This window comes from Gallus gallus, unplaced genomic scaffold (genome assembly GCF_016699485.2).
Source record: "Gallus gallus isolate bGalGal1 unplaced genomic scaffold, bGalGal1.mat.broiler.GRCg7b scaffold_44, whole genome shotgun sequence".
Lineage (NCBI taxonomy): Eukaryota > Metazoa > Chordata > Aves > Galliformes > Phasianidae > Gallus > Gallus gallus.
Window position 1 is genome coordinate 34,172 of NW_024095996.1, and position 22,871 is coordinate 57,042.

The 22,871-nt window shown below is 51.4% G+C and overlaps 1 protein-coding gene and 2 long non-coding RNA genes across 6 annotated transcripts; 2 read left to right on the forward strand and 1 right to left on the reverse strand.

The window, feature by feature from the left end:
* The first annotated feature begins 1,137 nt into the window (after positions 1 to 1,137).
* Positions 1,138 to 5,809, forward strand: LOC121108862. Of its 3 annotated transcripts, none has more exons than XR_005843500.2 (4): positions 1,138 to 1,227; positions 1,919 to 2,031; positions 4,756 to 5,034; positions 5,428 to 5,809. It is a non-coding gene; the product is annotated as an uncharacterized LOC121108862 (long non-coding RNA). The 3 variants fall into 3 exon arrangements; XR_005843501.2 differs by having other exon boundaries at positions 4,756 to 5,024; XR_005843502.2 differs by having other exon boundaries at positions 4,756 to 5,009.
* Positions 5,810 to 6,366: 557 nt separating this feature from the next.
* Positions 6,367 to 14,513, forward strand: LOC121108860. Of its 2 annotated transcripts, none has more exons than XR_005843499.2 (2): positions 6,367 to 7,408; positions 13,084 to 13,603. XR_005843499.2 is itself a non-coding variant. In XM_040657072.2 (2 exons), exons 1-2 carry the CDS (start codon positions 7,217 to 7,219, stop codon positions 14,330 to 14,332), a joined length of 906 nt encoding a protein of 301 aa, XP_040513006.1. In that variant the 5' UTR covers positions 6,367 to 7,216; the 3' UTR covers positions 14,333 to 14,513. The 2 variants fall into 2 exon arrangements, 1 of the variants encoding a protein (XP_040513006.1); XM_040657072.2 differs by lacking the exon at positions 13,084 to 13,603 and adding an exon at positions 13,619 to 14,513.
* Positions 12,948 to 13,713, reverse strand: LOC121108866. The gene is made up of 2 exons (XR_005843512.2): positions 13,602 to 13,713; positions 12,948 to 13,093 (listed from the first exon to the last, which is right to left on the reverse strand). It is a non-coding gene; the product is annotated as an uncharacterized LOC121108866 (long non-coding RNA).
* Positions 14,514 to 22,871: the final 8,358 nt, after the last annotated feature.

Sequence of the window (22,871 nt, forward strand, 5' to 3'; positions counted from 1 at the left end):
AGTGCTCCGTCCATCAGTCACAATGGCACTGTGGACACAAATGATGCCATAAGCCCCGGTACACCTCATCACACACTAAACACAGCATAACAGAAACGGGCCAACATTCATTTGTCGGGTGGAATGTACACCTTTCCTCTGGTCCCTCTTCCCAATCTATGGAGTACAAACTCCCATCCTTATTCCAGTCAATAAAATACAGACAAACAGCTGACAGACAACACAAGGAATCGTCTTTCGCTTCATCCTTCTCCGGCCGTTTCCCTCGTGGGAGACGGAACCACGGACTGGGGACTCCACACTCCCTTCATGGCTCTGCCACGTCCCACTCACACACACACACACACACACACACAAATGCCGGCTTAAGTACAATCTGAGTTCAAACGCAAATGTTGAGACACAAGAATGAAATGTTTTGAATGCATCTGTAGTTGAAACACACAGTACCGAACATTTACAACAGATGGTAATAGAAATTATACAACCTGTGACTCCTGCTATGATTGCCACAAAAATCCACGCTGTCATTTAACAAAATCCGCTGTTACCAACCACCTAGGCGAGAGTTATTCCTCTTTTCCCACGCATACGACTTACAGGTCCCCTCTGTAGGAACTCCCTCCCGGGAGCTTTTCTCCTACCCCAACCGGCAACCCAACCTAACCTGTGAGCTCACCTCCCACGGGGTAGCACAAAGGGCTGTGCCCTGCGTGGGACGTCTCCTCACGACTTATGGGACCCTTATTCCCATACACATATCTGGTCTGCCGATATTATATCTGGTCTTCCCTCCTTTCTTTCCTTCCTTCCTTTCTCTTCCTTACTTCTTTCCTTCCTTTCAGCCCAGATCTCCCTGTGTTGCCCAGATCCCCGGCTTCTTTTCCCATATCTCCGTGCTCTGCCCGGATCCCACCGTTTGGCTGCACTTTTGCTGCGGATCTCCCACCCCACAGCCCCACTCACGGCCGCCATCCCCGGCTGCGTCGCAACGGCGGCAGCGCGCCCCCGCTCACCGCACGCGCCTCAAGCCGACCCCGCGGCGACAGCGCATACGCGGCGGCGTCTCCGTAGCAACGGCGCCTCGGCACGCACGCGCGCGGCCGTTGCTCCGGCGACGAGGCGTCCCCGCGGAGTGACGTCATCACCATGCGACCCGAGGAGCCGGCCGTGCGGCAGCGGGGCGGGGCGGCCCCGGGGCTCCGAGCGCCGCCTCAGCTTCTGCGAGTGGGTGTCCGGGGGGGGCGCCGGGGCGGGGAGTCCTCTCCCACCCCTCCCCTCGCTTCCTCCCGCCCCCGGTCCCCATTCTGACCCCCAGGGTCCTCTGTCTGTCCCCCTCCCTCCCGATCCCTCCTCGCTCCCCCGCTCTCATCCCTTCTGTCTCCTTTCCCGCCCCCCCCCACAGCTCTCCCCACGTTGGCCCCTCCATCCGTCTCCCCCCTCTGACTCCCCTCTGTCTGCCCCCCAGGGTCCCCCGTCTTCCCTCTTCCTTCTCCCTCCCCCCTGCTGACCCCATTTGCTGACCCCTAGAGTCCCCTGTACCCCCCATGCCCTCCTCCCTGACTTCTGGAGTCCGCTCCCCCATTTTGACCCCCAGTATCCCCCAACGGGACCCCCTTTATGTCCCATAGAAGCCCCCCCACGACCCCCAGTTTTCCCTTCCAACCTCTCTCTCCACCCCCGAGACCCCCTTTTTCCCCCACGGAAGTCTCGTTCTCCTCTTCCCCCCCAAGGCCCCCCAACCTCCACTTTCTGCCCCTTGATGCCCTTTACACCCCACAGAAGCCCCACTCACACCTTCCCCCCCCCCCAGATTCCACACAACCCCCTCTCCACCCCCTGACTCCCTTTCCACCCCACAGAAGCCCCACTAACCCCTTTCTCACCCCCCCCCAAAACCCCCCTTTTCCCCACTTAGAATCATGAAGAAGGATCTGGAGACGTCCTAGAGAGGTCTGGGGGCATCCAGGGGGTTCTGGACTCATCCAGAAGAGTCTGGAGATGTCCAAGGAGGATCCAGGGAGTCCCCAGGTTGGTCCTGTGGGCCCCTGGAAGGGTCTGGCAGCTCCCACGATGGGCCCAGGAGCTCTGAGGAGTCTCTGGGCTGATCTGGAGATGTCCCAGTAGAGTCTGCGAGGGTCCAGGGAGCCCTCGTGTGGGTCTGAGTGGTCATCCAGAAGGGTCTGGGGATGTCCCAGAGGGGACTTGGAGGGTCTGGGGGGTCCTTTGGTGGGTTCAGAGGGTCCTGTTGTCTTCTGGAAGGGTCTGAAGATGTCCCAGAAGTGTCCTGGGTGTCCAAAGGGTGCTCATGTGGGTCTGGGGGGTCCTGGAGCCATCCAGAAGGTCTGGGGATGTCCCAGGGGGGACTTGGAGGGTCTGGGGGGTCCTTTGGTGGGTTCAGAGGGTCCTGTTGTCTTCTGGAAGGGTCTAAAGATGCCCCATAAGTGTCTTGGGGTGTCCAAGGGGTGCTCATGTGGTTCTGGGGTGTCCTGGAGCCATCCAGAAAGTTTGGGGGTGTCCCAGAGAGGCCTTGGAGGGTACAGGGGGTCCTCCTGTTGATCCATGGGGTCCATGGATTCATCCAGAAGGGTCTGGAGATGTCCAAGAAGGTCCCTGTAGGGTGCAGGGGGTCCCCAGGTGTGTCCAGGGCATCCTTGCAGTCATCCAGAAGGGTCTGGGGATGTCCCAGGACTGTCTTGGAGTGTCCAGGGAGTGTTCATGTGGGTCTGGGGGGTCCTGGAGCCATCCAGAAGGGTCTGGAGATGTCCCAGAGAGGACTTGGAGGGTCCGGGGGGTCCTTAGGTGGGTTCTGCTGTCTTCTGGAAGGGTCTGAAGATGTCCCAGGAGTGTCTTGGGGTGTCCAGGGGGTGCTCGTGTGGGTCTGGGGGGTCCTGGAGCCATCCAGAAGGGTCTGGGGATGGCCCAGAGAGGACTTGGAGGGTCTGGGGGGTCCTTTGGTGGGTTCAGAGGGTCCTGTTGTCTTCTGGAAGGGTCTGAAGATGTCCCAGAAGTGTCTTGGGGTGTCCAGGGGGTGCTGTCACTGAGCCTCCCACTGTCCTATGAGGGGACAAAAGGACCCCCCTGGGGGCATTGCGCCAAAGTTGGGGACACTGTGAGCAGCTTGAGGACTTCCCAGGGGAAGTGGGGACACCGCGTCACTGTGTCACACCTCAAAGTTGGGGACACCCCCACCGTGTCACACCTCAAAGTTGGGGCATCTCTGTGTCCCCCCGATGGTGTCACACCCCAAAGTTGGGGACACACCACAGTGTCACACCCCAAAGTTGGGGACACCCCCACATGTTACACCCCAAAGTTGGGGTCTGTCCCAGAGGTGGGAGTGCCCCCACGTTCCCCACCATGGCGTCACATCCCAAAGTTGGGGACCCCCCTCTGGGGACCCATTCTGTGCGCCCCCCATTGCAGACTGCACTGTTCCCATGGGGTGGGGCGGGGGGCACCCTTTATTTTTGGGATTAAGGTTTATTTTGTGATAACGGGGGGTTGGGGATGCCCCCCCCCACGTGAATAGAGGGCAGAGGAGCGGCTGTGGGGCTCCGTGTGTCACACCGGGGAGTGCTTTGGGGACACTGCAGCATCCCAGCCCCATAGCCCCCATGGCCCTATAACCACTACAGCCCCATCTCGTAGCCATCCCATATCCATATCCCATCCCATATCCCATCCTGTATCCATAACCCTTCCAATATCCAAAACATGATATCTGTCCCACGCCCATATCCCAAATCCATCCCATATCCATATCCCAAATCCATCCCGTATCCATATCCCAAATCCATCCTATATCCATATTCCAAATCCATCCCCTATCCATATCCCATCCCAACTTCATGCCAAATCTCTTTCTATATCCATATCACCTTATCTATCCCATAACCATCCCAAATCCATCTCAAATCCATATCTCATCCCAAACCGATCCCATCTCCTTATCCATCCCATATCAATGTCCCATCCCTTATCCAATCCCATATCCCATCCTAAAGCCATCCCACATCCATACCCCTACATCCCATATCCTATCCCCATCCTGTACCCCATGTCCCATATCCATTTCCATCCCACAGCCTTCCTGAATCCATATCCCCACATCCATCCCGTGTCCACCCCATATCCATTCCATATACCTATCCCATCCCTATGATCATCCCAATCCCATCCCATATCCATATCCTGTCCCAACTCCACCCCATATCATTCCCATATCTTTGCCAAGTCTGTCCCGTACCTGTATACCCACTTCCTGCATCCCAACCCCAATCCCAATCCCAATCCACGCCTCATTCCCAATCCCACATGCCAATCCCATATCCCGTATTCCCAATCCCTATCCCGAATCCCAATGCCAATCCCACATCCCAGCCCCATGTACCATCCGTCAATCCATCGCAATCCCAAATCTCATATCCCAGTCCTAACCCCAATCCCACACCCCCAATCCCAATCCCACACCCCTAATCCCAATCCCAACCCCTATTGCAATAGGGCGCACTCCGAGCCCCTCCCGCCGCTCTATCCCGCCTCCTGCCTCTCATTGGTCAGGTGCCGCTCTGTCCCGCCCCCAGCCTCTCATTGGTCAGATGCAGCTCTATCACGCCGCCGGCCTCTCATTGGCTGAGCTGCAGCTCCGTCCCGCCCCCATCCTCTCATTGGTCAGACTCAGCTCCGTCCCGGCCCCGGACTCTCATTGGATGAGCCGCAGTTCCATCCTGCCTTCAGCCTCTCATTGGTCAGGTGCAGCTCCTTCCCCTCCCCGGCCTCTCATTGGCTGACGCGCAGCCCAGTCCCGCCCCCGGCCTCTCAACCGGTCAGCGGCAGCGCCGCCGGCCTTCCATTGGCTGAGGCGCAGCGCGCGGGGGCAGCCGTTGGCAGCCGGCTCGGAGCCGCCCGGCTCTCCGTTCAGCCGGCGCCGCTCCGCAGTCCGGGCCGCCCCGCACGGCACCGCCGACGGAACGGCACCGGGACGGAACCGCGGCACGACGGGAGCGGTGCTGAGCTCTGCGGTACCGCGGGGGGAGGGGGAGTGGGATTTGGAGGGGGAGGAGTGAGTGCAGCCCCGGGACAGGAAAGGAACCCTGTGCGGCCGTAACCCACCTCCGTGTGGGGTGTGTGGTTGGGAAATGGATGTGGGATTGGGGTTCGGATGTGGGGTATGGAATTATGGCTGTGGGATTGGGATGGGGATTATGGTGTGGGATTGGAAGGTGGGGTATAGGATTGGGGGTGTGGGGTTGGGATAAGGTCTGGGATATGGGATTAGGGGTATGGGATTGGTATGTGGATGTGGGGTATAGGATTGGGGGTGTGGGATTGGGGTTTGCATTGGGATGTGGGCTGTGGGGCTGGGATGTGGGGTTGGGATTGAGGTCAGGATGTGGGATGTAAAGAAATGTGCCCTGTTCACAGGTGGGTCGTGTGGTGTTGTGGGGAAGCACTGCAGATGGAAAGCTGCTGTGTGGAGCCCCACAGGATGAGTTGCAGAGGCCCCTGAAGGAAAAGGAGAAGGAAGGGCATTTGCAGAGGGAAAGGCTGTCCCGCTGGCCTTTGGTGTTGCTGAACTGGGAGGGGTGGCCAATGCTTTCTCTTTCCGCTGACTCACGGATGGTGGCAAATGCCTTCTGGGGGTGGTTCCAGCAGTGGGAAGAAAACAACTGGCAGCGGAGGGGTAAACCTCTTTGGGCTGCTGAGCTGTGTGCTGAACCATAAGGAAGGTGGCTGTAAAGGTGTGCCGTGCAGATGTCGTGTGCCCAGCAGTCGGGCCTATGAAGAGCAACAAATGAAGCACCAGGTGGGTCGAGCTGCCACAATTCTATTTCTATTTGCCCTTGCTTTGCTTTGCTCTGCTCTTTTGTTCTTCCTTTTCACCTCTGCTTCACATTGCTCTGCGTTGCTTTCTGGCTTTCTTTGCTTTGCTTGATTTCCTACTCTGCTGCTTCTCTCTTCTTCCCGTTGCTTTCGTGTTTCCTCTTTTTCAGTTGGCTTTTAATTTGGATGTCCTTTGTTGATTTTTTGCTTCCATTTCTCTTTCTGACAGTGTAACTCAGTGCTGTTCTCTGCGCGTTCCTGCTGTGCTTTCAGCTGGCTTTTGCTTTTCCCATCAGCTGGCTTTCTCTTATTGTTGTTTCGTTCTAAAAGTATCTCTGTGTTTTCTCCTCTTTTCAAATGGTTTTTCTGTAGTCTCCTTTCAGTTTCCTATTTGTTTTGTAATTACATTCTTCTTTGCCTTCTTTTCCTTGCCCGTATCCTTGTCCCCTTGCCTGTCTCCTTCCTCTAGCCTTGCCCTTACTTGCTTTGCTTTGCTCTGCCTTTTAATTCTAATTCAGATTTCTGTACTGCTCGTTTTGCTTTCGCTTTCCATTGTTTATTTCCTTAATGTGGTTTTCTTCCTTCCAGTTCATTTCTTTGCATTCCTTTTTTTCCTTCCCCTTTCTCTTCTTATCAAATGACTTATCTTTAGTTTCCTTTCCTTTTCAGTCCCTTTTCTTTCATTTCTTTTTATTGTTTTTCTGGTGCTTTGCTTTGCTCTTTGGTTTTCCTTTCATACCTTTGCTTTGCATTTTGCATGGCTTCATGGTTTTCTCGCTTTGCTTTGGTTTCCTTTCTTCTTTCCTTGTTTGCTTTTCTTTCTGTGGCTTTGCTTGTATCCTTATTGTCATTTTTTTTTCTTTGAACAATTTTGGATGGCAGTTTTTTTCTTGTTGAATTTCTTTGAGTCCTTTGCTTTGCCACGATACGGCATTCTGTTTTTCCTTTTCCTTGGTATTTCATTGCTTTGCTATGCCTTTTAGTTTTGCTTTTTTTTTTCCCCTTTCCATTTTGCTTTTCTTTACTGCTCCTTTCATTTTTCCTTCTACTGTTTCTTTTCCTTTTGTTGGTTCTTTTCCATTCCTGCCCTTTTCAAGCTAGTTCTCTTTGCATTCCTTTGTGATTCCCTTTTTCATCCTTTACATTTTTCTCTTCCTTCCCTTCCTTCTCTCCTTCCTTGTCCCCATGCTCGTCACCTTCCCCTTACCTCGCCTTTACTTACCTGCTATTAGCCCTCCTGATCCTTCATTTTTATTTTTCCTTTTCTTTTTCTTTTTGCTTTTTCTTTGCATTCCATTTGTTGTTTTGCTTTGCTTTTTCTTTATTTGGTTTTCCATATTTTTTGTTTTTGTGGGGGTTTGTTTGTTTGTTTGTGTCTTTTTAGTTTTTTATGGAATTTTTTTTGAATGAATTATCTTTGCTTCCCTTGCCTTCTCTTGTTGTTTCCTTCTCAATGGCTCAGATGGCTTCTCGCCTCCTGGGTGCCCTTGCCTCTTTCCTTGCCATGGCCTTGAGGCTTTTCCTCAGCTGGCTGGCTGATCCGTCCCTGGCGGCTGCCCTTTCCTCCTGCCAGGCACGGATGGTAAGCTTTTGGCCTGCACCACAGTCACTTGTCGTCTTTGCTTTGCCATGACATCGGATCCAGTTTCTGTTCCTTGTAATATGTGTGCATTTTGTGTACTTATGGAGGGTTTTATTTTCTTTTGGTTTTGATTTTCTCTTTTTCTGTTTTTTGTTTGTTTTTATTCTCTATTTTAATTTCTGTTTTGTGTGTGTTTTTTTCATTTGTCTTTTTTTGTTGTTTTTTTTTCTGTGGGGCGCTCTGTGTTATTGGGTTTTCTATTTTTCTTTTTTTTTGTTTCTGTCATTTTTTTTGTGTGTGTGTGTGTTTGTGGCTGGGTGGATTTTTGTTTTTTTTTTTTGTTCTGATTTGTTACTTTAAATGTGTTTGTTTTGATTTGCTGTTGTTTCCCTTCGTTTTCCTTTTTTTGTTCTTTGCTTTCCACCTCTTTCTTCTTTTTTTTTTTTGCCTATTATTTTGTCCCATTACATTTCTTTTTTTTCTTTGACTATTTCTTTCTTTTTATTCTTTTTTTCTTTTTTTTTCTTCCATTGCTTTGCTCTGGTTTGCTCCTTTGTTTTTCTATGCTACCTTTGCTTTGCATTGCAGTTCATTTTTCTTTCTTTGCTTTGCTTTCTCTTACTGCTTTGGTTGTTCTCTTTTATCCCCTTTGCTTGTTTTTTTTGTCTGTTTTTTTTTTCCTTTACATTGTTATGCTTCAGTTAGCTTATGTTTTTTGCCACTTCCTTCGTTTGAATTCTTTGATTTGCTACGGTATTACATTTTATGTCGTTGTTTTTTCCTTGTATTTCTTGTATCGTTTTGCTTTGCTTTTTCTTTGGTTTGCTTTTTTGATTCTTTCCTTGGTAGTTATTTTAGTGTCGGAAAATAACCGCGGGAGACGAGTCTCAAGCTGTCATGATCAACAAGTCTCATTTATTAGGCACATTGGTATTGTATTTATACAGTAGGTAATGAGCTTATACATATTGCAAAAGCATAGCTCAGGATTGGCGGATTATGCATTACTTCATCTTGACCTTTGTGGTTAGCCTTGCAGTTACTGTTTCTTCATTGCTGTAGATATGCATCCTGTTTTCCATCTACCCGAGTAGCCGTCCTTGCCTCTAGTTACATACTTTCTTTTATTGTTTCACGAGTGGCATTCCATCGTGGCCCTTGTCACGTAGCCACTCTGTGTACAGGCTCTCCACACTTCCCCCGTTTTCTTTCTGGGCAACAAAACCGGCAAAGCTACTGGAGATCAGTCTGGCAATCATTCCCAAGCCACTGCAGCGCTCGCGGGACCAGTGGACCTGACTTTACCCTAGCCCCTGAGGCTAGGAATGCTTCGGCTAAGTCCAGCGAGTTTAGCAAATACCAATCCAAGGTCACCTTTTCCATTGGGAGATAAATAGTCTCTGGCTCCCGACCACTGACTTCCAATATTCGCACGCGGCCTTTCCTAATAACAGCTGCAAGGTTCTCAATTTTTGTGGTTATTGTTTTTCGTTTTTGAAGAGGTGGCGAGAGCCATTCCAGCACCCTCTCCCCCGTTTTCTTTCGGAATTGAGTGATTGCACCAAGAAGGTGTGTCCTGTTATTCCAAATCATAAGGTCCAATGGTAGGTTAGGATCCAGGCGGGAGACAAATCCCTTGCAGACGCAGTCAGTAATGTCTTGTAAGGTTTCCTGTTGCTCTAATGTGAGGGAGATGGGGGTGCAAGGATCTGTACCCTTTAGCAGGGGCATTAGTTTTTCTAATAATGTATTGGGGAGACCTACGACCGGTTTCAACCATTGTAGGTCTCCGAGGAGCTTTTGTGCATCATTCAGTGTGGCGATGTCAGTAGCTAGAGTCAATTTTTGTGGTGTTACTTGCTTCCCTGTAATTTGCCATCCGAGATATTTCCAAGGTGCAGACCTTTGCACCTTTTCAGGAGCAACCACCAAAGAGAATTCCGCTAGAACTGTTTTGACGCGTTCAATCTGTTGCTCCGTAAACGGATCCTGCTGGGCGAAGAGAATGTCATCCATGTAATGGTAGATGATAGTGTTGGGCATTTCTTTACGTAGCGGTTGTAAAGCAGCATCAACATACAACTGGCAAATAGTTGGGGAGTTACGCATCCCCTGTGGTAGGACTGTCCATTCGAAGCGCTTATCAGGCTCCCCCCTATTTATTGCCGGTAAGGTAAAGGCAAAACGTTTCGTATCTTGGGGGTGTAAAGCAATTGTGAAAAAACAGTCCTTGAGGTCGATGATAAGGATAGGCCAGTCTTCAGGTAACATGGCAGGATTAGGCAGGCCGGGTTGAAGAGCCCCCATGGGCTCCATCTGATCATTAACAGCTCTTAAGTCGTGCAGCAGACGGTACTTCCCGGATTTCTTTTGAATCACAAATATTGGGGTGTTCCATGGGCTGGTGGACAACTTCAGGTGACCCTGAGTATATTGTTCTTGCACTAACTGATGTGCTTGTAGAAGACTTTCCCGTTTTAGTGGCCATTGCTTAACCACAACCGGGTTGTTCGTAGTCCATGTAAGTGGCAGCGGGAAAGTCCAAGCAATGGCCGTTATCCTAAAGGGTGTTCATTGGTAAGGACAAGGCCTAATTGAGCCAACACGTCTCTACCGATAAGGCAGGATACTGTGGGCGGAAGCAGGGCTAGTGAAAACACAGCTGTGGCTCTTCGGCCGTCTATTTCTACCGCGAGCATGGGAGTCCGGCTTGCTAACGTCACTCCTCCAACCCCGGTCACTGTGGTAGTGGACGATTGAAGTGGCCATTCCGACGGCCATTCTCCTGGGGTAATGATCGATGTATCTGCGCCCGTGTCCAATAATCCTGTCAGAATAATGCTCTGATTTCGGTAGTACAATGTGCATGGTTTCTTTGGGCGATCTGACAGGTCAATAGTGAGCAGAGTTAGTCCCCCAGTCGAACCGAATCCTTTTTGCTCTCTCGGTTCCTGCTTTAGGGGTATCATCCCTTTCGTTAGTTGCGGCAGCGGAACTAGCTGAGCTATCCGTTGCCCCTTGTTAATCCTTATTGGCGGGTAAGGGGTATGCACCATAACCATAATTTCTCCTTGGTAGTCCGCATCTATGACCCCGGGCAAGACAAATAGTCCTAACATGCTGGCTGATGATCTTCCGAGCAGCAGCCCTCCCACCGCTTGTCCATTTATCATAACAGGGCCAAACAGTCCGGTAGCAATTCGGTGGGGTTGATTAGACAAGATGGTAATGTCTATTGAGGCTGCCACGTCCAGGCCGAGGCTCCCGCTTGTGGCAGGCTGGGGTTGTTGCTGCCGGGGGCGTTCGATGTTGCAGCTGCTACTTGTGTCCGGGTGCGGCTGCTGTTCGCGCTGCTCCTCGCGTTTCCCGACTTTCGGCGGCAGGCGTTGGCATTGTGGGTGTTCGATTGACACTTGCCGCACCAGACCCCATCTGCTTGGCATTCACGGCGGATGTGTCCGACATTCCCACAGCGAAAGCACTTCATGCGGGGGTTGCCGCGTGGGTGGGGGCCAGTGGAGACGGTAGCTTGGAGGGGCGCAAGGGCTGCTAACACCTGAGTCTGAGCTGACCTTGATTGTTCCTGCAATGCTCTGGCCTGCTCCCGTAACCCATCCCCAATCTTCTGCAGGGCATTCACTAGGAAAGCCTGGGTCCCCGAGGGGACCGTAGCAGCCTTTTCCAGTAGCTCCGGGATCGACCAATCCCCAGGCAGGGTATTGACAAGGGACCGAGTATTTGAGTTCCCATTCTGAAGCACACACTGCTTAAGCAATGCCCCCTGCATGTACTCTGGTACGCTAGCCTTTTTAATCGCATCCATAACCTTATCCACAAAATCACCCAACGGCTCTTCCCGCCCCTGTCGTATCCCCATGTAAATAGGTGTACCTCCAGGAGCCTTTATCTTGTCCATAGCCCGTCTGGCTACAGCCATTATTTCTCGGGAAACATCAGGTCCCGAAATTGCCTGTGCCTCTATCCGAGTCCATGCCCCGAGACCCATCAACTGTTCTATTGTTATGCCTGCCAGAGGGTCTCCCGGACCCCTCTGCGCTGCTGCCGATATTGCAGCTTCCTGCTGCCAGTGTGCGTTAAACAATATTAGTTGATGGGGGGTGTAAATTAATCTAGCTATGCCTCTAATATCGGCCGGGAGTAGTATATGCGCACTGAATAAATATTCCATCATCTGTCTAGCCGGCTCACTGGTTACCCCATATGTCCCCACTGTAGCCCGTAGTTGGGACAGCATTTTCCAATCTAAAGTTCGAATTTCTGCTTGTAACCCGCCCTGCTGCGTGGGAGTATAGACAACTGGGAACGCAAGATTTTCAGTCACTGCCTGCACAAGCTCATTATCTCCGTCCTCCATCCCATGTTTTGCTAACGTGGTCCACAACTCCCGTCTCTCCCTGGCTATAGCCTCCGCAAGGTCAGACTCAGCACCGGGAACCGACCCGGAACCATCTAATGCTGATGGCCCTAAAACCCGACGCGGGGGTGCCTCCACAGGCTCTGCGGTTGACTGAGCCTGCACTCCATTTGCGGATGCGGGGGGAGCAGCGGGCAGCATAACCATGCGAAAGGAGGGGGGGTTGGGAGTGTTATCCCAGATCAACCCATAATCTTTGTTCTTTTCTTGAGCTGCCTGCGCTCCCTGCGCAGCCCTCTTCTCCGCCTGACCCATCAACAACTCGTTATGCACTGCCTTCCACAACTTACTCATCCTTTTTGCTACCTTGTCATCTTCCAACACCAACTCCCAAAGCTTATCCCCATACCGTCGCCACTCATCTAGCGTGTGTACTAAGTGAGGGTTAGCGAAAAACCCGTGTGATACTGCATGACTCAGCAGGGCAGGGAGCTCCTTCTCTAAGTCCACCCCCCGGAATTGCCTCTTTCTCAGAAAGGCAGTGAATAAATCATATGCTGCTTGCCTGTCCATCCTTACCTACGTCAGCGCTGTTGCAGCCCCCCAAGCTTCGGCAGCACGTATCGGTTGAGCCCACCGCTGTGGTCGCCCAAGGCGCGGAGTCCAATATTTCACTCTTTCGCCGTCCGTCTAGCTGCGGGACCCGAACCCAACGCAGTCTCCGTTCGTGGCAGCCAAAGTTCCCCGGTCTGTATCACGTCGGGGTCACCATTTGTCGGAAAATAACCGCGGGAGACGAGTCTCAAGCTGTCATGATCAACAAGTCTCATTTATTAGGCACATTGGTATTGTATTTATACAGTAGGTAATGAGCTTATACATATTGCAAAAGCATAGCTCAGGATTGGCGGATTATGCATTACTTCATCTTGACCTTTGTGGTTAGCCTTGCAGTTACTGTTTCTTCATTGCTGTAGATATGCATCCTGTTTTCCATCTACCCGAGTAGCCGTCCTTGCCTCTAGTTACATACTTTCTTTTATTGTTTCACGAGTGGCATTCCATCGTGGCCCTTGTCACGTAGCCACTCTGTGTACAGGCTCTCCACATTTTAGTTTTTTAGTTATGGTTGATTTCAGTTTTCTGTGTTTTTCCTTGGGATGTCGTCATTTGTTTTTTTTTTTTTCCCTTTCCTTACCTCATTTTTTGCTTTGCTTTCCTGTGTTTTCTCTTTTTGCCACTGTATTCTTTGCCGTTTTTTTCTTTCCGTTATTTTGTTTTCCTATGAATATTCCTACAGATGTCTACGACTATGGGAACTCTTATACGTCACACAAATGGGTAACCCTTCACACTTATCGCTAACACAAAATGCTAACCATTCAGACCAGCCGGAAAAGGTAAATCTGAAGCCTAATGCCAAAGGGTATCCCTTAATCCTAAAGCCTGTCCTCAAATGGGAAACCCTTAACTCGTAATTCTAATCCAGTAGGGCAACCGTGAAACCAAACCGAGAAGGGTACCCCGTAACTCTTATCCCTTAATCCAGCATGGAGACCTTTACCCTTCCGTAACAGCATAACCCTTAACCCAAACTGCTAACACTGAAGCCTAACCCTGGTGGGAAGCTGTTAACACAAACCCCAAGCCGGTAGCCTGAATGCTTCCCCCTACCCCTTTTAAAAGGGTAACCTTGAGAGCTTCCCCAAACACAGAACGCTTGACACGTAACCCTTGAGCGCAAGCCAAGCTGGGAAGCCTTCCCCCTAAAGTCGTAGCCCAAAAGGGGAACTCTCAGCTCTTAGCAATCCCACTCACCGGTCATACTTCACCAGAACCCCGAACGGGATGAGGCTGAGCTTGTCTGCTGCTGGGGCTGCTCTGAGGCCCAGGGCATGGCGAGCGGTTGTTTGGAGCGCAGCTCACAGCTGAGGTGCCTGGACCCAGCTGCCAGCTGTCCTTGGGGAGGGCCCTTTGTCGTCACGGAAACGCACTGTGACAGCATAAAGGCTGCAGGGGCGCGGCTGATGTCATCTGTGCTGGGATGTGCTCTGGCTGGCTGCCAGTCGAAGCCTCCAGGCTGTTGTCTCATCAGCTTTTGTGCTGTTGATCATCTCTTTTGCCATTGGTTCGCTTTCCTCTGTTTCCTTGATCCTTACTTGGTGGCTTTGGCTTTGGCTTTGGCTTTGGCTTTGGCTTTGGCTTTGGCTTGGCTTTGGCTTTGGCTTGGCTTTGGCTTTGGCTTTGGCTTTGGCTTTGGCTTTGGCTTTGGCTTTGGCTGTCATTTTTTTGCTTTCCTTTTTTTATTTCCCTTACTTTTCTTTGTTTTCCTTACCTGTGCTTTCCACCGTTTTCTTCAATTCTGTTGGATTTTTCTTTGTAGCTTGTTTTATGCCATTATGTTTTTTCTTTCCTTAGATTACTCCTGTTCATTTTATTCTTTGTTCTTTTCTTTCTTCCATTGCTTTGCTCGGGTTTGCTCTTTTGTAATGCTTTCCTACCATTGCTTTGCATTGCTTGTCAGTTATTTTGCTTTGCTTTTGTTTTAATTTTTACTTTGCTTGTTCTCTTTTATTCCCTTTGCTTGATTTGTCATGGTCTGTTTTTATCCTCTTACTGACTTGTTTTTGCTTTGGTTAGCCTATTTTTCTCCCCCTTTCTTTCTTTGAATCCTTTGCTTTGCCTTGATATTGCATTGGATGTCTTTGCTTTCTCTGTCTTTGCTTTTCTCTGTGCTTGTTTTTTTTTCTTCTTTTTTGTGTGTCTTTTTGTTTGTGTTTTTTTCCGTAAGTTTTCCTACTTGTTTTGTGTGTGTGTGTTGTGGGTTTTTGCGCCCTGGTTTTTGCGCCCTGGTTTTTGCGCCCTGGTTTTTGCGCCCTGGTTTTTGCGCCCTGGTTTTTGCGCCCTGGTTTTTGCGCCCTGGTTTTTGCGCCCTGGTTTTTGCGCCCTGGTTTTTGCGCCCTGGTTTTTGCGCCCTGGTTTTTGCGCCCTGGTTTTTGCGCCCTGGTTTTTGCGCCCTGGTTTTTGCGCCCTGGTTTTTGCGCCCTGGTTTTTGCGCCCTGGTTTTTGCGCCCTGGTTTTTGCGCCCTGGTTTTTGCGCCCTGGTTTTTGCGCCCTGGTTTTTGCGCCCTGGTTTTTGCGCCCTGGTTTTTGCGCCCTGGTTTTTGCGCCCTGGTTTTTGCGCCCTGGTTTTTGCGCCCTGGTTTTTGCGCCCTGGTTTTTGCGCCCTGGTTTTTGCGCCCTGGTTTTTGCGCCCTGGTTTTTGCGCCCTGGTTTTTGCGCCCTGGTTTTTGCGCCCTGGTTTTTGCGCCCTGGTTTTTGCGCCCTGGTTTTTGCGCCCTGGTTTTTGCGCCCTGGTTTTTGCGCCCTGGTTTTTGCGCCCTGGTTTTTGCGCCCTGGTTTTTTTTATGATTGGGTTTTTGTTTCATTTGTTTTTTTCTTTTGGTTTTTTTTTTTTGGAAAATCTTTTTTCTGTTTCGTTTTATATGTGTGGTTTGTTTTTGTTGTTGTTGCTTTTTTTTCCCGTTTTTTAATTTCTATTTCGTGTGTTGTTTTCTGTGGGGTGCATTGTGCGCTTAGTTTTTCTTGGTTTTTTAGTGTTTTTTTGTTTTTCTGTGTCTTTTTTGTTGTTGTTGCTTTAAATGTGATTGTATTCATTTTTTTTCCCTAGATTTTATTTTCTTTTTTTTTGTGCGTGCTTTTGTGTATTGTTTTTGTTTTGTTTTTGCTTTTTTGTGTTCTATGATTAGATTTTTGTTCTGCTGTTTCGTTTGCTTTTTGTTCTTTACTTTCCTTGTGTTTCTATTTCTTCTAATACATGTGGGTTTTGTGAATTTTCTTTTTTTTTTTGGTTTTTTTGGGTTTTTTTCATCTATTTTCATTTCTATTTGGTGTGTGTTTTTTCATTTGTCTTTGTTTTTTTTATCTATTGATTTATTTTATGGGGCACTTTCTGGGCTTGGTTTTTTTTTTCTTTTGTCTTTTTTTAAATGTTTTTTTGTTTTTTTTTCCATTGTTCTTTATTATTTTTCTATTTATTGCTTTAATTGTGATCGTTTTCATTTGCTGTTTTTTTCTCTTAGTTTTCCTTTTTTGTGTGTGTGCGTGTTTTTGTGTTTGTGCTTTGTTTTGTTTTTGCTTTTTGTGTTTTATGGTTAGATCTTTGTTTTGGTGTTTCGATTGTTTATTCTTTTTTTACCTTTTTTTTTGCAGTTCTTGTTTCTGTTTCTTCTAGTATGTGTGTTTTCTGTGTATTGTGTTTTTGTTGTTTGGTTTTGCTTTTCTTTTTTTAATTTGTTCTCCTTTTTTAATTTCTATTTTCTGTGTGTTTTCTCCTTTGTCCTTGTTGTTTTCTATGGGGCGCTTTGTGCTGGCGCTTTGTGCTGGCGCTTTGTGCTGGCGCTTTGTGCTGGCGCTTTGTGCTGGCGCTTTGTGCTGGCGCTTTGTGGTGTGTGTTGCCCTGTAATTCCTGGACGGCGTTACAGCTTAAGCTTCTGACAATGAATACAGGATTGCAATTATTTTCAGGGTGTAACAAGCGTCCAATTACTCTCAGATCACACGATGATACCACTCACACCTTGGGTCCAGTATTTAACATTCCCACTGTAGCAGCCGCTTATAAAGTATCCGTTGCTGGGTAATGGAGTCTGCCTACTTGCCCAGGGCACGGGAAGACCAAATTCCCAGGACAAGAGCTAGAACCAATGTCCCCAGCAACAACAGCACTTGTATTACAAATGGAATTCCACAAACAATATTTAATACTTTTATAACAGAAGCACTTAACAATTACAAAGATAAGAACAATGACACAGTTCCTATCAGGAAAAGAATGAAAATCCATTTGGGCATTTGTCCACCCTGTTTGACCAGTCACTTTAAACTCTTCAGTGACAGTTTGCAACCGTCTCTTGCAGGAGAATGAAACTATGGATCCGACACACTTTTTAGCTTTGATCTTTCCAAAGCTCACACAGCTCACGTTCCCGAGCACACTGTGGTCTCTCTCTCGGGATACCTTGCGCGCTTTACCTGTGGGATTCTTGGGATACCCCCCTAAGTGGGACCCCCCTCCCGAGGGGTGTACTCCCCCAGCCATCGCGATCACCCAACCATTACCTGTGGATCCACCCTCGGGGGGAGCACTCTCACTCCTTCAACCCTGCGTAAGGCATCTCCTCACATCTTATGGGGCCCTGTACCTGTAACATACCTGGTCTGTGCCGGACCTCTTTCCCTGCCCCGCAGTGGATGTGTCGGCCTGGGGAGTCTCCTCTAAAGACAATTGTTTTCATGGCGCACCGGAAGCATCCCCTGGTCCGACCAGCCCTGCAGTCCAGCAAAGAGTTCTCCTGCCTGGCTCGCCAAAACTGACTTGCAGAACAAACTATATAAACACACAATAGTTGTACAGCAGGTATGATTTATTCGGCCGGCCCGATGCAGGGGGGATAACTCCCTTCTAGCCTGCACACCGATAGCAGGTGAACATCCTTCTTTATAGAGGGGACACCTGCATATTACAATTGATTTCAGTACACTATTCCATAGGTATTCTTCACCCCAAACACCACCCCTAACTAACGGCCCCATATCGTTCCCATTGTTCATGCTCAGCTACTCCTCACAACCTAACAGATTAGCCTTTTATTCATCACCTTCATCCTCATCCGCTCCCTCAGCTCTGGCAGGCTTCGAGCACAAAGGAGGCTGACCCTGAGCCAGGGCATGTGGAGCAATTGCTCCCAGCTGCTCGGCCACGAAAGGCAGCGGAGGCCTCCGGAGACGTGTAACTGTGCCATCTCCATGCCTTTGGGCAGGATGCTGCACTTTGCAGCAACCCACCACAGCTCTCTTGGAGCTCCCGACAGTATGGGGTGTTATGGGGCCCAATGGAATGGTTATGGGCTCTGTTGGGTGTTTGTGGGGCACTATGAGTCTCTGTGGTGCCCTATGAGCTCTTGTGCAGCTCTATGGGATCTTATGGGGCAGTTATGGGCTCTGTGGGATGGGCTCTGTAGGGGCCTATGGGGTGTCTGTGGGGTTCTACGGTGCAGTTATGGAGCTCTGTTGGGTGGCTATGGGGCTCTCTGGGGTCTTATGGGGCTCTATGGCAGAGCTTTTCCTTGGGGCCCTCTGGAAGAAGCAGTGGGCAGAAACTTCCTGAGACAGCAAACTCTTTGGGGGCACTGCTGAATCACTCAATAGCAAAACCAGCTTGCAGAAGAATTTGGATTATTTGCTCTCCTTTCTCAAAAACATTCTCTGTGATATCGCCCCACACAGCAATAGCATCAGTGTACTGCAAGTGCTCGGGAGCGCCGCCCTGTTCCAATACGGTTTGGATCAACCCATGGCAAATGGTTGGGCTGTGTTTCCATCCCTGGGGCAAATGGTTCCAGGTATACTGAACAACCCACCAGGTGAAGGCAAACTGCGGCCTGCATTCTGTGGCCAGAGGGATAGAAAAGAAGGCATTAGCAATGTCAGTGGTGGCATAGCACTTGGCTGCTTTTGACTCCAGTTTCTACTGGAGTTCTAGCATGTCCGGCACAGCAGCACTCAGTGGGGATGTGACTTCATTCAGGCCACAGTAGTCTACCGTCAGCCTCCATTCTGCACTGGCTTTACTCACTGGCCATATGGGGTTGTGGGTTGAAAGGTGGGGTTGAGAGTTCTGCTGATCGCTCCCTGACTCTCTATCTAATCAACTTCAGAATGGGGAGCGAGGAATCCCTGTTGGTGCAATACTGCTGTCTGTGCACTGTTTTTGTGGCAATCGGCACCTGCTGCTCTTTTACTTGCAGCAGCCCCATAACAGATGGATCTTCTGACAGGCCAGGAAGAAGAGACGGCTGCTTCATGTTGTCTGTATCTCCAGCAGCTATTTCAAAGGCCCATCAATACCCTTTAGGATCCTTGAAATGCCCCCTTCTGAGGCAATCAAGATCAAGCATGCATGGAGCCCCTAGGCCAGTCACAATAGGGTGTTTTTGCCAGTCTGTACCAGTGAGGCTTATTTTGGCCTCCAACAGAGTCAATTTTTGAGAGCCCCCACTGACTCCACAAATACGGATTGATTCTGTCCCTTCATGACTTGAGGGCATTAGAGTGCACTATGCACCACTATCCACCAGTGCCTGATATTTCTGTGGTTTTGATGTGCCAGGCCATCGGATCCACACCGTCCAATAAACTCTATTATCCCTTTCCCCGCCCCGACTGAGGGCAGGGTCCCTCTGTTCATTACCTGTGGTAACTGGAGTGACTACTCTGCTGTGTGATCTGCTTTGTAATTCTCTCACGCGTGCTTGCAGTACAGAAGTTGTTTGGTCATGCCACTTCCTCATGTCTTCTCCACAGTCACGGAGGTAGTGCCACAAGGCAATACACGATGTGATCTTACTGTTGTTCCTTACTTGAGCAGGAAAGCATTTGCCTTCAGTAGCTGAGATTTTTGATGATACAGGTGAGGAGGAAGGTCCATCAGCTTTAATTAATTGGATTTCCATTAGTTTGATCAGTTTCTTCATTAGGCCCCTTTGCTTATCCTGACCTTCATCAAACATTTCTGATACTACTACAGCTTTGTCACGATTAATCAATAGAGACACCTGCTCTTGCACTTCATCCAGCCTGTCTGCTACTTGTGAGATGGCTGAAATGGAAGCGTGAGTTGGGGGTAGATGTTGTTCCTAGTTTTGAAGCGTAAGAATTAATTCCAAAACTGGGGGCCTGTTCTGTTGGTCCTCGTATCTGTCAAACATTGCTGCTGGTGTGGGAGCGTATCCTTCTGGTGCTGTTCTTGTGAGTTTCCACCATATATCAGGCATTGTCCTCACTCTCTCAGGATCATGGTCTTGGTGTGGATTGTTAGGAACAAAATTAGGGTCATACAACATTTCCACCACGGCTATTTCCCTCAAATACTGGATACCTTTTGCAATTGTATCCCACCTTTTCATTACAGGCTTCAGACTATCTTTGTAGGGATACCTTTCCCTCACAGCTATTCACATTCATTTCCAGAGGGTTGCAGCTCCATCCAAACATCTACTAATCCCTCTGCCAATAGATTTCTCTCTGGCAATGTCTCCTAGTTGGTGGGCTTCATTACCATCTAGAGACAAGCTAGTGGCCCCGCCATCCCAACAGCGAAGCAACCAGGTGACAAGAGTTTTGTTCGGGTGCCGTGTCAGCTCCTTCCTTGAGCCTTGGATTTCAGTCATCTTCAGAGGCCGATGAACAGTGGTAATAGAGACTCCCTCTTCATCACTCTCCTTTCCATGTCTCTTAATTTTTCCTGTTGCCTTTCTCGATGATGGTGGCTCTGAGGAGGGCCCCTTGCCTGGATCTTCCTCTACCTCCTCCTCTGCTTCTTTTAGCCATTCTAGAAGCGAGGACACCCGCGTCCCTTTCTTGCCTTCCACAGGGGCAGCTGACACTGTTACTGGTGTCTCCTGTGATTGATCAGATTTGACTTGGAGATTTCCCCCTTTGGCTTGAACCTCAGCTCGGAAACTCTCTCTCTCCAGAACAGTATTATATAGAGTGCGGTAGGCACAAGCCAAGCCCCACGTAAGTCGTACCTCCTTAGATCAAATCATACCACATTGCATAAAAGTACCAGGCAGGTGTCTCCATCAGGGCCCTTATTTGGCTATATATGAACACAGTTCCACAGCAAGATGTTAACTATAGGCCAATAATTGGCAAAGAACAGGATGTCTTTTAATCCCTTACACAGCACTCCTACAATAAAGAGCAGACTCATAGCTGGTAGCTGCTAAAAGGGAGGGAAAAAAAAAAAAAAAAAAAAAGCAAAAAACCCATTTGGTACAGAATGCAGAGTTCAGCAGACTGTCCAGACTATAATCTAGTCTATGAAGGTCACAATAGCCATGCCTTGCAGTCTCGCAGATCACTCCCACTTCTCTAGGATTATCTTTTCCAACGTGACTGTCACAGAGTTATCTAGATCAATCTACATCAATCTATGCCCACGACAGGGGGGCAGTGGGTTTGTGGGTGCCCTGGTTCGCAACAATGGGAATGGGGAAAGGGAAAGGGGCAGGGGAACGGGAGATGGGCTCAGAGAGGAAAAAAGAATGGAGCAGCGGCAATGATCTAAGGAGGAAAACTTACTAACTATGGTATCAGAATGCAAGACAATGCAATATAATACAATTATATCTCGCCCTGCCTCGCCTCGCCTTGCTTCGCCTCGCCCTGCCCCGCCCTGCCTCGCCTCGCCCCGCCTCTCCTCTCCTCGGCTCGACTCACTGCGCCTCACCTTTGCCTCACCTGGCCACGCCTCGCCTCACCTCGCCTTCCAGACTTCGCCTCACCCTGCCTCACCCTGCCTTGCCCAGCCTCACCCCGCCTCGCCTAGCTCCGCCTAGCCCCACCTTGCATCACCTCGCCTCACCTTGCCCCGCCTCGCCCCATCCTACCCCGCCTAGCCTCGCCCCGCCTCATCTCGCCTTGCTTTGCCTCGCCTCGCCCCACCCCACCCCGCCTAGCCTCGGCCCGCCTCGCCTCGCCTTGCTTTGCCTCGCCTCGCCCTGCCTGGCCCGTCTCGCTTCCCGTCGCCCCGCCCCACCCTGCCTCGCCTGCCACGACTCGCCTCATCCCGCCTCGCCTTGCCTCGCCCCGCCTCGCCCCACCTCGCTGCGCGTCACCCCACCCTGTCTCACCTCTTCTCTCCTCGGCCCGCCTCGCACCTCCTTGCCTCGCCTCGCCTTGCCTTGCCTCACTCCACCTACACCTGCCACGCCTCTCCCCGCCCCACCTTGCTCCGCCTCGCCGCACTCCGCCTGGCCTCGCCCTGCATGGCCCCGCCTTGCCCAACCTCGCCCCGTCTCGCCCCACCCCGCCTCGCCTTGCCTCACCCCGCAACGCCTAGCCTGGCCTTGCCTTGCCCCGCCCCGCCCTGCCTCGTCCAACCTCGCCCCGTCTCGCCTGCCACGCCTCGCCCCGACTCGCCATGCCTCGCCACGCCTATCCTCGCCCTGCCTTGCATCGCCTCTCCCTGCCCCGCCTTGCCTCACCTCGCCCCGCCCCGCCCTGCCTCGCCCCACTTTGCCCCGCCTCGCCCCACCCCGCCTACCCTCGCCTCGCCTCATCCCGCATGGTCATGCCAGGCACCGCCTGGCCCCACCTCGCTTCCCCTCGCCCCACCCCGCCCTGCCTCACCTGCCAAGACTCGCCTCGCCCCGCCCTGCCTCGCCCCGCCTCGCCTTGCCACGCCTAGCCTCACCCCGCCTCGTCTCGCCCCGCCCCACTTCGCCTCGCCTTGTCCCGCCTGGCCATGCCAGGCCCCACCTGGCCTAGCCTCGCTTCCCCTCGCCCCGCCCCACCTCGCCTTGCCTGCCACGCCTCGCCTCGCCTCACCATGCCTCACACCGCCACGCCTAGGCTCGTCCCGCCTCACCCTGCCCCGCCTCACCTCACCCAACCTCGCCCCATCTCGCCCTGCCTCGCCCCGCCTCGCCCCACCCTGCCTAGCCTCGCCCAGCCTTGCCCCGCATCGCCCCGCCTCACCCCGCCTGGCCCTGCCACGCCCCTCCTCGCCCTGCCTTGCCTAGCCTCGCCCTGCCACGCGCCACCCCGCCTCGCCTCCCCCCACCTCGCCTCGCCCTGCCCCGCCTCACCTGTCACGCCTCGCCTCGCCCCGCCTTGCCCCACCCCGCACCGCCTCACCCCGCCTTGCCCTGCCTCACTTCCTGTCGCCTCACCCCGCCTCGCCCTGCCATGCCCCACCCTGACTCGCCTCGCTCCGCCTTGCCCCGCCCTGCCTAGCCTCGCCTGACACGTCTAGCCTCGCCCCGCCTTGCCCCACCTCGCCCCGCCTCATCTCGCCCCGCCCTGCCTCTCCTCGCCTCGCCTTGCTTAGCCCCGCCTTGCATCACCTCACCTCGCCTTGCCTTGCCCCGCCTCGCCCTACCACGACTCTCCCCGCCCTGCCTTGCCCCGCCTGGCTCCGCCTTGCCCTGCCTTGCCCCACCTCTCCCCGCCTCGCTTGCCCTCACCCCGCCCCGTGACGCCTCGCCTGCCGCGACTAGTTTTGCCCCACCTGCCCGCCCC

What these genes read in the sequence shown, in the direction of transcription:
- LOC121108860 (XM_040657072.2), top strand. Translation starts at nt 7,217, where the DNA reads ATGGAATTTTTTTTGAATGAATTATCTTTGCTTCCCTTGCCTTCTCTT. An exon ending in CCTCCTGCCAGGCACGGATG is followed by an intron (nt 7,409 to 13,618) that starts GTAAGCTTTTGG and finishes ATACTTCACCAG; the next exon opens with AACCCCGAACGGGATGAGGC.